Source organism: Protopterus annectens, chromosome 1.part0 (genome assembly GCF_019279795.1).
Source record: "Protopterus annectens isolate FY-2018-M chromosome 1.part0, PAN1.0, whole genome shotgun sequence".
In the NCBI taxonomy this organism is placed as follows: Eukaryota; Metazoa; Chordata; order Ceratodontiformes; family Protopteridae; genus Protopterus; species Protopterus annectens.
Genome location: NC_056725.1, coordinates 571,740,968 through 571,755,070, shown reverse-complemented (window position 1 = coordinate 571,755,070; position 14,103 = coordinate 571,740,968). Strand labels below are relative to the sequence as shown.

Below are 14,103 nucleotides of genomic sequence, written 5' to 3'. Positions count from 1 at the left end.
ACCTGTATATCTGTTGGTTTATAATAGTGGAAGCCATTTGTATGTGAGTATGGAACAGGTATTGTGCATGTGTGTATGGTGTGTATGTATGGTTCCCCTTCATATGATCGAGTTTCCCTAAACTCGAAATTCATAAGCCTGAAACCAGAATCTCGAGTTTAAAGAAACTCAAAAATATGAAGGGGACATAAAAAAAAATGTACACCTTTCTAATGTTTTTGCAGGGGGCTTCGCCCCCCTGCACCCCCACACCCCCCTACTTAAATATTCCTACTCCGAGATCGCACTACAGCGAAGGAAAGGGAAATCTCCCATTCCGCGCTATATGCGTAAGTACAAAATGGAAGACTTTCCAGTCCTCCGCTATACTGTGGTCACGTAGCATATGGATTTAACCTACAAGGGTGCAGGGGGACCTGGCCCCCTGCAGAAAGGTAAGTGAACCCTTTTTTCTCTAACCCTAAACTTCCCATTCACAATTTTGAGTGAATGGAAGTTCGAGATTTTCGTCTCGAGCTTATGCATTTCGAGCTTCCATTCATTCAATATTATGAAGGGGAACCGTATGTATATATATGTGTGTGTGTGTGTGTGTGTGTGTGTGTGTGTGTGTGTGTGTGTGTGTGTGTGTGTGTGTGCGCATGCATGTATGTATGTGTGGTATCAGTTATTTTCATCAGTTTGTTTTGACTTATGAATTGGCTGACTCCTTTTCCCAATTTTTTTCAGGTTGCACCATTTAAGTTTATGACAGTGGGATTTTGGGATTTTATCCTTTTCACCACTGTTGTGAGACCCCGAAGTTGCCAAATATAAGAAGCAGAAGTGCAGGGGGAGCATGCCTCAGGCTGAAAAAAAGTTTTTTTTTTCTTTTTTAACATGTTTTCTGTAATTTGTATTCTGGGAAATGTGGTCAATATTTTGCCATTTGACAATATTGTGTTTTCAACTGTTACCATTAGAAATATCTATATCTAATTCTATGTCTGTTTGTCTATATATATATATATATATATATATATATATATATATATATATATATATATATATACACACACACACACACACACACACACACACACACACACACATGTACATATATAGATATACTGTTAGTTAACTTGTACATATATGTAGATATACTATTATTTATCATTTATGAAATCTAAATGTATGTGTGAAAGCAAAAAAAAAATTTATGTGTGAAAAAAGATATACCTGACTTTGATGATGTTTTGAAAAAGTGTGGATGAATATGCATTTAGCAGCCTAAAGTAGGACATTCCGGAAAATGTTTCAGTTGTAGCTACTAGGTATTGACTCAGTAGAACTGGCCTTCCAACTCCCTAGAAAATATCTTGTAGTTATCATAAAATAAGACAATATACTTCACTAAACAGTTTGATAGTGTCTGTTTGAATAACATAATAGTGATGTGGAGAGTTATCACGCAGATGTGTTATTCCAATATGTTTTTGCTATTAAGAAGAGAAGACTAATCAGGGATCCTGTTTTTTTCGGTATGGTAATTTTATTTTAGTATTCACTAGCTATTGTTTGTAATGAATGAGTAGTTTGGTTCAATCATATGTATAATCACATTCTGAGGGAAAGAAAGAAGTGAAAAACAGGATGTGACATTGTGTCATCATCAGTAGGGATAGGCAAGAGTTCGCATGCATGGAAGTAAGTAAAAAATGGAGTGGGAGGCAAATATGGTAGTCAGAAGAGCAAAGGTCAAATCATTATTAAAAAAAATGGCACTTTTGTAATAAGAAGGTTATAGAGTCCTGGGATGACCTGCCAGAGAAAGTGGCAGTGGTAGTGTTTACATCACCACAGGAGCTTGGCGGGAAGATGAGGGAGGAGATGTTACCATACAAACCAGCCTGATTTAGTAGGCCCTTGATTTTTTTTGGGTATTTTAGCTGTGTGTTCATATGACTGATTGACCTGTTTCCATTGAAATTAGTTACAATTATGAAAAGTCTGCCTGACATATTTTATTTGCAAGGCTTTTACAGATAAATAATGAGCCATCACGGAGTAGGTGTTAACCAGTACTATATTAGCAAATAGCCCAGTTTTGTTAACTCTTATGTAGTACAGATATATTTTTATATTACCTTACCTCACAGTCACATTAACATGTGTATTTATTAATGAATGTACTGTTTGAAATGAATTTCACAATGAATAGAACGTGCATAGTGAAACAAAGATAGCAGAAGTATATAGCTCTGTTGTGGCCTCCACTGGGGTTGAACTGCTTCTATCAAACTTGGCACGCTGGTCAAAGACATTGATTTATATTTGTGTTTGATAATGTTCAATTTTAGAATGGACACCACCCAGACTGAAGTATAAGGTTGTATAACAGAGCACTACATGTGCTTAGAATATTATAGAATGTATGGTGAAAATGTAAAGTTGATGAAACCTTTGAGATAAACTGGTGTGATAGGTATGATATTTGTGTATGTGCAAATCATTATAAATATTCCTCAGTCATGCTGCTTTTTTGCCCTTTGTGTGTGTGTGTGTGTGTGTGTGTGTGTGTGTGTGTGTGTGTGTGTGTGTGTGTGTGTGTGTGTTTGTTACAATGTATATTTTACAAAGGTTACAAGTATGGTTCTTACCTTTATATGTATTTAAAAATGGGTTAAATTTCTCCCTGGCTTATCTTCAGCACAAGCAAGCTTTACTATGTATGGGCATGCCTTATGTAATGTGTTTGTGTATTAGACAGGACCAGAACCTAGAGTGGAAGATTTCAGTGACAGACTCAGAACTGTAAGTATCCTGAAGCAGTAAGCCTTTGTTCCTGCTGTTGCCACAGGACGCAGTGATGACCGCTGCTTAAACTGATTATAACTACAGAGTGCTTTGATTATTTGTTATCTATATTAATTGCCACTTTTAGTAGTCTTTGTTCTCTTTGTCATTAGTGTGTTTACTATATGCTTTAAATACATTAATCTATGAGGTTATAAGAGGATATAACTCAACTAAGAGCTATAACAATGCAAACAGTTAATAAAAAAATCAGCAGCAGTAGAGACGCATAGAGATGAACTTTTGAAAGTAATAGCCAAGCCTTCTTCTGATCATTATGATGAGTTTTATACTTAGTCATAATCTTGAATGCACTGAAAATGTTTAAAAGAATTCATGAAATGAGAGTGATTCATATCGTTGCCTTTCTTCTATACTGTAGTACTATAACAGTTAACAAAAGATGCACATATTCTTATTAAGGGTGCATATGTCTGGATGTGGGATTCCTCCCAGGTCACCCATTAACAGTGCTGCTGTAATTGTATTATTTGACTACTGTGTTCCTGAGCCTTACTGAAGGTGAGCCACGTGGCCTAAGTTACCTGCCTAATTAGCATATAAAAATACAATTACCTGCTGCTTAACTGAAGCCGGTACTGCTGTTTGTGCAGCACGAGCGCTGGTTTAGCCTGCTTGTGTTGGTCAGTACTTGTGTGAGTTACCCATGGAGAAAGAAGACCAAATAAAAGAAACCTGCATGACCACTATTATATTGCTGTAGTGCTGCACAGATGCAGAATCTTGTCAAAAAGTCAAACTGTCTCATATTGTGGGTAAGCTTTTAGGACTGTAAACCACTTCTTTTTTTCCATTGTGATTGCATAATTCATTCCACTTTGGCTTACCCAGAGATAAAAATCACACACTACAGTATTTAAATACTACAAACATATCTGTTGTCCTGTCCAGAGTACCCGCAACTTCAGAATCTTAAATCTTTAGTAATTGCAGACTATTAGGAAACTGATTTTATCTAATGTTTAATCTCAGCAGACACAAGCAACAAGGCTTAACTAATTATCTCAACTGCAAGATTTGTTATGACAAAAGGAAGGTATTGTCTCATTGACTGCAGTGGGGTTCACTTGGACAGGATGAGCCAGGCACATTCCTGTACTTTATCTGAGAATGAATAGGAGCTGGTCTTGTGTAATGCATTTTCTACAACGGGAAGACTGAAACTGAAGTGGTTTTATATAGCAAAAAAAACTGTTGTCATTAGCAAACGATTATTTAAACGAGTGTGTTTAAGGGCCATATTTAACTTAGTGTGTTTCTTATGAGTGTTGCTGCTACTTTTTGATTAAATAGAAAGGGCATCATGAAAAAGAGAGAGCAAGCGAGAGAGAAGAGAAAACATTCCCTAAAATATAAATCTATGAACCTAATTGCGAGAAGGCTAGTCTGGGGGGCAGGAAGATATACATGCAGAATTCCAAGGTGTACGAATGTCAACCACAGGTATCTGGTTTCCACCATGTCGTTAATCTTTTCAAAAAGATTTAACAGGGATTGATGGGATACTGACATAAGAACAGTGTGGTCCCCGAGTTGTGCTTGTGCTGTACATACCACTAGTCATGTCCTTGATAAAGTATGTGAAACCTCATTTTGCTGCTTAAGAAATCATTCAGTGCTGCTGCAGTGTGCTGAGCTCAGGGGCCATGCAAGTAATTTCCAATTCACTGTACTCAACTTACAGGCCATACAATGCTGTTACACTGTGTACAGCTGAAACGGCCATGCAGTGCCCCTGCAATATACCCAGCTCCACAATATGTGCAGTCCAGTGCATTACACTGTATATGCACAGCTCAAAGGCCATGCAGTGCCCCTGCAGTATACCCAGCTCCAGAATCTGTGCAGTGCATTACACTGTGTATGCACAGCTCAAAGGCCATACAGTGCTATTGCAGTATACCCAGCTCCACAGTCCGTGCAAATGTCTTTCTAGCTGCAAGACATGCAGTGAAATTTTAATGTATACAGCTCAAAGTCCATGCTCTAGTGTTTTATTATACTCCACTCCAGGTCTTTGCAGGGCTGTTCAGTGTATATAGCTCACAGTCAATGCAGTTTCATTATCCTGTGTATAGCTCAAAGGCAAAAAGCAGTGCCACTCCACTGTACTTGACTCACAGTCGATACAGTGCTATCACGATGTAGTGATTATTTGCCAGTTGTTTGACTAGGAATTCCAGATGAATACATCCCACTTTCAGTAGAAATCCAGGTAGAAAATCTCTGAGCATATGTAAAACACTTAATTAGACTTAGAGACATACACTTGTGAAACACGTTATTCATTTTGTATATATGATAAGGGAGAATTATATATCTGTTTAAGGTAAGTTTATAGTCACACACTAGTAAACAAACAGTTGACAGGATGCACACAGGTGTAATACTAATCTGTCTGTGCTAATACAGCTCATATCTGCTTACTAATGTCATATATCTGGATTAAACAGTCAAGTGAAATAAATGACATAATTAAGTAAAATGCATGTAGAAAAATATTATGCATGTTTTATGTTAGAGCAGAAGCAGTGCACTGCAATGACAGAGGTCAGCTCAGAGACCCACTGTGCCATTCAGAGGTGCAGTCACACCATGAAAAAAGAATCCGACAAGAAACTGGAATGATGGGGTCGCAGCGTTGCGTTTGATATGCTAGCTGAGAGGAAAGATGGCTGTGCTGGATATAACCCCACTTCATTTTTATATCTCAGAAAAAAAAATGTGTGTGTGTGTGTGTTTGTGTGTTATGAATATATATATATATATATATATATGTATGTGTGTGTGTATATATATACATATATATATATATATATATATATATATATATATATATGTGTGTGTGTGTATATATATATATATATATATATATATATATATATATATATGTGTGTGTGTGTGTGTGTGTGTATATATATATATATATATATATATATATATATATATATGTATATATTACAGTTTATACAAGGTGTTATTGGTATTTTATTCCTTTGTATTTTTTTAACTACAGAGGTAATCAGACCTAAATAAAAAAAATCCACAGCTATGATTGCACTGGATAGGATGATAACTGTGGGCAGGAAATAGAACCACGTGTTTGTGATCTTATATTGATTTCATTACAGCACCACTGTTTCTGCATCACCCTGAATGTTGTTGTTGTTGTTGTCTTTCGGCTTTTCCCGGTTAGGAGTCACCACAGCAGAACTCTGGTCCGCTAATGATTGGCAGAAGATTTTTTGATGAACGCCGAGGTGCCAGCTCGACGTTCATCCTTCAACGAAGGCACACCCATTTACGCATGTCTTTCAAACACCCACCCAACAGTGGGGAGGACATGCAGACTCCACACAGAAGGCACTCCCCGCACTCCAGCCGAGAACTGAACGGGAGAACCTCTTGCTGTGAGGCAACAATGCTACCACTGCACCACTGCAGATGTCCTGAATGATTACTTTAAATCTTATTCAGTTACTAATTGTTTTTTACTAATATTTGATATTTACAAGTTAAATGAAAAGTGCCAGAATCGGTTCTTCTTCCTCAGTTAGAATACAGAAATGCAACACAAATAACACAGTAACCTATCATAACAGATCATCTGAAATAACTTTTATATAGTAGTTAACTTAGATGTTCCTCTTATGAATGCTTTATGCATGATTGTTCACAAATCCTTGTTTCCCATACAGCTTACCCACAATATTAGAATGATGATATGATGAAACATTCTCATTAAAGCTCACAGCAGTCTCAAACAGTGATCCAGATGTCCCTAAGAATCTAGCTTTCTGACCCACAATAACATATGATTATGACCAGTTGTACTTGGTCAGTTAAAATCAAATCAACCAGTCAGTGATCACCTGTAGGGTGATCATTTAGACAGAGAAATATAATACACTCAATAATGAAGGATAAGGAATTCCAAGTGTTTAATTTAAAAAGACTGTAGCAACCAGTGAGGCATTACTACTGAAGATGTTGAATGCAATACCCTCAGATTACTGCCCTTTTGCATATGTGTTTGGCCTTGTTAGACTGAAGCTACCGCATCTTAGTGTAAAATGTCTGAACAGAGGTGCCAAATCTTATGGGATTTGGGATAAGGTTCTATGTCTTTGGTCTCCTGATAGTGAAGACTTTACTTCTGCAGATCAGTTGGTAATGAGGGGTGGAAGTTGATAGCTAGGATAAGAAACATGAGTACAGGGTTTCAGATGGCTTTTAGGAAAAAGGTGCTTGGTGGGCAGCATTGAGTATCCCACATTCATAAGAAGCTCGTTAGTAATCAAGCAAACTATCATTGCATTTGTTTGCCACATTGCAGACATTTATTCTTACATGATTTTATTTTTCATCAAAGTTTTTTCTTTTTCTCCAAGTGCCCGGTGAACTATGATGTCATTTTAGCATATATCCTTAAGTATCCCATTTCCATTTACCTGAAACTGCATTTTACTATACACAAGACTTCTTTGGTAGCTCTTCAGACAATGTCATTGGAGTTTTTAACTGAAATGTTTGACTATGTTTAGTTAACAATTTATAGAAAGAATTTTAGGATGTCATTCAGCTTAAAAGTAGATACTTTTCTTGTTTTATACAGACAGAATCCTTATCTTGTATTATAAAATGTTACTTGTAAAGCAAAATAAGTGATGGACTGCACATCTCTCTCTCTCTGTCTCTCTCGCTCCCTCTCTATGTGTGTGTGTGTGTGTGTGTGTGTGTGTGTGTGTGTATGTATACTTATACATGTTAAAGCTTACAGCTAATAAAAATCCAATAGTGACATTGAAAAAATGACAATGGTATAAAAGGTACTAAAAGTAGATGGACATTTAAGGCACTCCTACTCAGTGTTGAATATACACTCAGTGAAAAAGCAGGACACAACAAAATAATATTGTGGGACTAAATAAAACTGTTAATCCTCTAAGCTGCCTAATTGCTTGTAGGAGTGTGTGTGTTTGTGAGTGTGTGCACACACACACATGTATGTGTGTGTTTGTGTGTATGTATCTGTTAATACATGTGTAAGATATCTATATCTATTTATTTACACACACACACACACATACACACACACACACTTTCAGGATTGGTTTATTATCTATATACTGGGATTGTCTTTGAATGCCCTGTACCCCAGCAAGTTAAAGAAGGTATCAGAGCAAGAGAGAGAGAAAGACTGAAATAATGAATGGACATATGTGTCTCTTTTTATGTTTCTGCCCACAACTGACCTTTAAGCTAATGAATTTTTCTCTTAACATTTTTGAACTTTTGCATCATTTATCTCTGCTGTTGAAACTATTAACAAGTACTGAAGAACACACAATTACACAGTTTAGTGCTACTTTTAAATGTATTTGGATTTAACTGATGTCAGGTTTTATGTTTAAAGTCAAATTCTGGGTTTGTGTTGTCTCTTTTTCTCTCCAGACCATATCTTTCAAGCTTTGGTCCCAAACTGGTGCATCCCGCCTATGAAAACCCTTGTGTAAGGGTCTACAGAGTTGTACAAGGCAAGCAGTTACCTTTAAACAGGTTAGTGCAGCATGTATTAGAATGTAAGGGAAAAGGCCTGCTACAGAAATCCCCACATTTAAAATCTCTGAATGCATTAATATCTAAAGTTTAATCACCCAAATCCCTAATATCCAAGTGTACTGCAATGGGAATTTTAATAATTGTTTAATAAATCAAGGATGCAGTTGTTATGGAGTCAGGCATTCTATATAGTCAATTTTAGGGTATTCTTTGGCAGTTAATGTACAAAAATAAGGCTATAAGTTTTTAATGAACTTTTTCTTTAGTCCATGGTTTGATTCAGTCACCAGTTGCCTTCTTTTGACTTAACTAGATGTTTCTAGCCCTCCACTGAAAATGGGCCTCAATTCAGTTGGCCGACTTGGTTGACAAGACATATAAATAATTTTTATAGTGCAGCAATATTATGTTTATATGTATTTATATTATGTGTCTGGTTTGTAACTTTGGTGAAGCAGACCTTTCAGTAGCTTTATTATTAATTATCATACAGTTATTGAAATAAAGACTGGTTTTAAGAATTTGTGCATTTTTGATGCCAGGGATTTACATATCTTTCATTTCAATTACATCTGAATGTAACAATTTTCAATGAGGGGATCTCTTTTCTAGGTATTGGGTGTTTCTCACTTTATATACAGGTGGTTTATACACCTGATTCACTGTAGACTGATGGTGAAAAGCCTACAGTCAGGAAATCCATTCGGATAATGTACTATGGTTATTATCTCAGCTGTTTTGTAGTCAGATTACCAAGTCCTTTAGCAGTGTGTGGACTTGAAGATAGTGGCTAAACCATAACCTGTGTTTTCTATGCTGCACAGAATAAATAAATAATTAATATGCAAGAAGCATGCAAAACTACACCAGCAAGTGTGGCTGTTATACCTCTCAACCTCTTAGGGACAGAATTCTGGACAAAACAAAAAACAACGGGGGGCAAAAGCACACAAATAGGAACAATGTCTAAATATTGCTCTTATGAACATAGAACGATAGGTTTTGCATTAGCAAGCATTTTCTGAAGGGTATGAAATCTGAAACTCAAAATGTCTGTCACTATTTAATGAGATCAATCCTCAATGATATACCAGAAAACTACAACATTTATGAGGAACAGACCAAAACTGTGTGACAAAAATCTGGACATTCTGTAAAAATCTGGAGAGTTGAGAGGTGTAACGAGTATATCTTCTACTGTGAAAGAAACACAGAAAAAAAAAAGATGAATGCTGAAGTCAGACCTTAAAACTTGTAAAAAGGGAGCAACGTCAAGCATACCAATGCACTTTGTGTGCCCAGATCTTTTGTATGATGATTTGTATTAATAGAGTAGAATACACCAGATGAACACTGCTTATTTCTAGTGGGATTATTTCAGCAACTACCTGCCTGAGAGCCTCACCAATGTGATGAGAAAGTGAGGATTGCAGCATTAGGAGATCTATGATTTGCAGTAGGTACCGTCATTTATAGATGCTCTTGGGTGGTTATTTGCTGGTCTTAAATTCTCCTAAGGTCAAGTGTGGTAGAGTTGACTGCACTTACCAATGGTTTAGGGACCCTTTTACATGCACATAAGCCTGTTGTTAATGATGTCAGGTAAACTGGCTCTGTACTGCTGTTAACTGCAGAAAAACGTTGGGTTGGTTGTATATCCCACAACAGATTACAGCACATATGCAATTGCTCACTTAGTTGTATATCTCACAATAGATTGCAGCATAGATGCAACTGCTCATTGGTTATGTATTTCACAGTGGATTGCAGCATAGATTCATCTGCATGCAAGTGTGAAAATGGTGTGTCTTGTACAAACTAACAGTAAGTAGAATAAATATTTTAGAAAGAAGATGCATTGTAAGACAAATCCAAGCCAGTATATGCTTCTGGTAATTGCCATGTGTAATACAGGATTGCAAAATAAAGAGTTAAATGACAAAAAAGGTAAATTGTGTGCCTCAAGGTGTTACAGAAAAAGAAAGCTTTACTGTGGCTAGAACATTCCTGTTCCGTACCTAATATTTTTGTTCTTCTGTGTAGTTGTCAGCTTAAGACATTTATTTTGCATTCCCTTTGTTCATGAATTCTTTTGTATAGACAGTAAAGTGAAAGGTTTATTGCAATTATACCACAGTGAATGGCGCATAAAAAAAGAGCAAAGAATGTGTGTTCAAATGTGTGTAAATACAGTTAGTTAGTTAAGTTTATCTGATAGCATGGCAGAAAGACAGAGGAGCAGTACAAACTGTTTTCCGTAACGGTGCTGTTCACACGCCTGATAAGATAGAGCGAGCTTTCAAAGTGCTGATATGCTTTGAATAAGACAAGAATAATCACTTCCACTGGCACCAGCTTATCAGTAATGAAGTCAAATGGCAACACGTTTACATTAGCTAAAGTGAATGTTTCGCACCCTTTTATATCTGTTTCTTTTCTTCCTTGCATTAAATAAAAGATGTAGTAAGCTGGCATAGTTCAGTATGTGGAAAAAAAGTATTTTATTTTTTAGTCAAATTTGTATTAAATGTTGTGAGCTGATATTTTTTAGTTTATGCATATATATATGTGTACATTCTTGTTTCTATTGTCGAGTGAATTTCTAGAGAAAATGTGTTTATTGTTTTATTGTTTATTTATTTTTTTTTTAGTTCACTTTGTATTCAAGGCTGACACTTCTCAGTTTTTGTACACAGATTTAATTTACCATTATCTATCTAAAACACCTTATTTCTTATTTGCTGCATCTTTTCTTCATATTTATACTGGTCCTGATCCTTTAATGGGACCATCAAACCACAGTCCATTAACTCACTCATCTTTGCCTTCTTCAGGTAGTATAAAGTGTTGAATGCCAGGATTGTACCCCATTCTTCTGCATCAACAGAGCTTTTACTCCTAACTTTACCCCCTACTTATAGCTGTTGATGGGCATACCACTGAAACAAAGCTTGCAGTGCTGCACTAGAGATGTATGTATGAAGGGGTGTGCGTCTGCACACTTTTTCAAACACAGTCTGACTCCAGGTACAATTCAAGTTCATTGTTTGGCAGAGCGAGTCTATCCTTAGTCCTTTGGCAACACTTGCATTACTACCCAAAGTTTCCTGTGCTGCAGCCTTTACTGCAGTGGTCCAGAACCACCTACATTCCCTGAAGGATGAGCTAACTGACTTTGACCACTTATGTACGTCTCTCTGTCTAGTGGCAGTTGTCATGAATGTTAGGCCATATGTGTACCACAGAACAAATTAGAAACATTAAAGTGCCTTAGAGATCAGTAGAATAATCTGTTTTCTAGCAAAACTATTGTCTTTAGTTTGATGAAGTATATCCTTGGAAATGGTATATTCAGTATGCTAGGGTATGAGTGGCACAGCCCACCCATCAGATGGTTTACATTCCCCTGAAAAAAACATTTTATCTTTTCAGTAGGGCTGCACACACTGAATTGACATGTAAAACTATAACCTTAACCTGGAACCAACACAAAGAACAAATAAAGCAAATAACGTCCGAATCCGAGGTGACAAATCAACAAGCACTCTAAGTCAAGATGACACTGTACAAGATTACAAAACCAGATTTTGTAATCTTATATAGTGTCATCTTGACTCTCGGAGTGCTTGTCAGTTTGCTATTTCGGATTCGGATGTTATTTGCTGTAACCTCATCCCCCATTCCTGCTTCCTAAATATACTAACTTCAAACTAAGTCATACTGTCTCAGAGTAACGGGAGTTATTGGTTTTACAAAACGTGAGCCTTAACCTCTGCAGTTTGTGCTGTGGCCCGGCGTTCATAATGATCACTTATCTACCTTCTGTCGAACTCATTCTCAGTGAACAAACATGGATCTCTGCAATTACTAACAGGGCTCCATACCTGGGATCCATAGATTCCAGTTTGATTTACTACATCTGACACACTGCTTTTATATCAAACCTTGCATATTAAAGGATCCTTAAAACACAGTCTGTGAGTGACAATGTATCGGTACTTTACTATGAAAACTATAATAAAAACAACCTGATAAAAAGATCAAGGGGGTTTAGTGAAACAACAAAGCAATAAGCACTTAGCATATTAAACAAAGTCTTTTTCTCTCACATTGTAACAAAATATGACAAATATTTCAATTGTTCCATAATGAGTGACATCATTAACTACAAATCTATCGCCATTAACATGCTTGAGTATTCTCCCATTTCAAACGTATTTAACATTAACTGTTTCACTCACTCCTGAGGATTGACATGTATCTTTGTTTGATTTGTCAGCAGTACTGTTTGTATTGTAATTAATTGTCAACATCTGTACTGACCAAATCAAATTCAACACGATCTAAAGCAAAAAAAAAAAAAAAATACTTGCCTGTTTCCATTATAAGTTTCTGATTACCTGTGCAATGCATTGGATTGATTTTCTATGTGCAATGCGTAAGCATGGTCATAAATCCTGTTCTGCAGTTGGCAGACTATTTTTTCTATGTAAAATGCTGGACATGTTGAACATAATCCTACATACAAAACATAGGTAGACTGACAGGTAAATAGTGAGAGATGTTTCTTTCCTTTTATGGAGACATTTTCCTTTCTTTGTTTAAATATTGGCATTGGTTACTATTACATCAAGCATAAAACTCTTTTATCTGGTACTTCTCTTAAATGCATTTCTTAGGAATAATTCCTTAAACATGTTGTATCTTTTGTCAGTATAGTTAGGTTTATCTCATTTTAATATTGTTATGCCCAGTAAACATTCTCACTTTGCTGCTTATAATATTCTAGGTCAATTGCTAACCATTATATGTGATACCATCTATTTATGGCGCACTGAAAAAAAATGTATGTATATAATATACTAGATTTGATAAGCATATTAAAACATAATTTCCTTTTATTGACATCATTTTTTGCTTGGTAAAGCAATGCTGATAAATTAAAAAAAAAAATATATATATATATATATATATATATTTTTTTTTTTTTTTTTTTTTTTTTAATTCTATGTCAGTGTACTAAATGTTTGAGATTCAAGAAATTGTATGATTGTAGAGAGATATTTTAGATGTAACAGTAAATAAAGTACAGAATAGTTTTGAAACTTGGATTTGGGTATTCCAACTATGCAGCCAAGGTTTTTGAAAAAGAACATTGTCAAAGGACAGGCCATACAGGCCTTACAGGAAGACAGGGTAACCAGGAATAACAAGAGTTTTTCAAAAAGAAACCAAGTACTAGAGGGAGGTTTCAGAGACAGAGGCTGTCCTGAAGAGGTTATTACAACAAGTAAAGCTGAAGTAGAAAGGCATAGAATAGATCAACTCAAACCTGTGGTTTTAGGACAGTCAAGTGGGACTGTTAGAAGTTCCCCAGTTAATAGCAAAATGGTGAACGTGGTATTTTCACATCAGTAGATGGTCATGCAGTTAAAAGTACTATTAACATCAACTGAAGAATGCTTTGCAAGCATGCTAATATTAATAAGATAGTAAGTGACAGACCTCAGTGTGTTAACCAACATTGTAAACATTTTCAAGAATTAGTTATTTATTTTGTGACATTTGATCAGCATTATTCACAAGAAAAGCTACTAGACTACTAGACAGAAGAGTTTTCTCCTTCAGGTTATAGTATCCAAATCCAATATTTAAATAAAGAAAGATAAAATGTCACTGTAAAAG

At 36.0% G+C, this 14,103-nt stretch overlaps 1 protein-coding gene across 5 annotated transcripts in view; it reads left to right on the top strand.

Annotated features, from left to right (window-relative positions):
- Positions 1–14,103, top strand: part of ESRRG (estrogen related receptor gamma) — a 1,147,729-nt gene that overhangs the window by 719,551 nt on the left and 414,075 nt on the right. For 3 of the 5 annotated variants that reach the window (XM_044061409.1, XM_044061376.1, XM_044061402.1), the window contains exon 2: positions 8,311–8,415. The exons of the other annotated variants lie outside the window; for them this stretch is intronic. Coding sequence is in view for 1 of the 3 variants with exons in the window: in XM_044061376.1 (XP_043917311.1) it covers positions 8,311–8,415 (105 nt within the window). In the remaining 2 variants the exon portion in view is untranslated. The remainder of the gene's footprint in view (positions 1–8,310; positions 8,416–14,103) is intronic. 5 annotated transcript variants of the gene reach the window in all.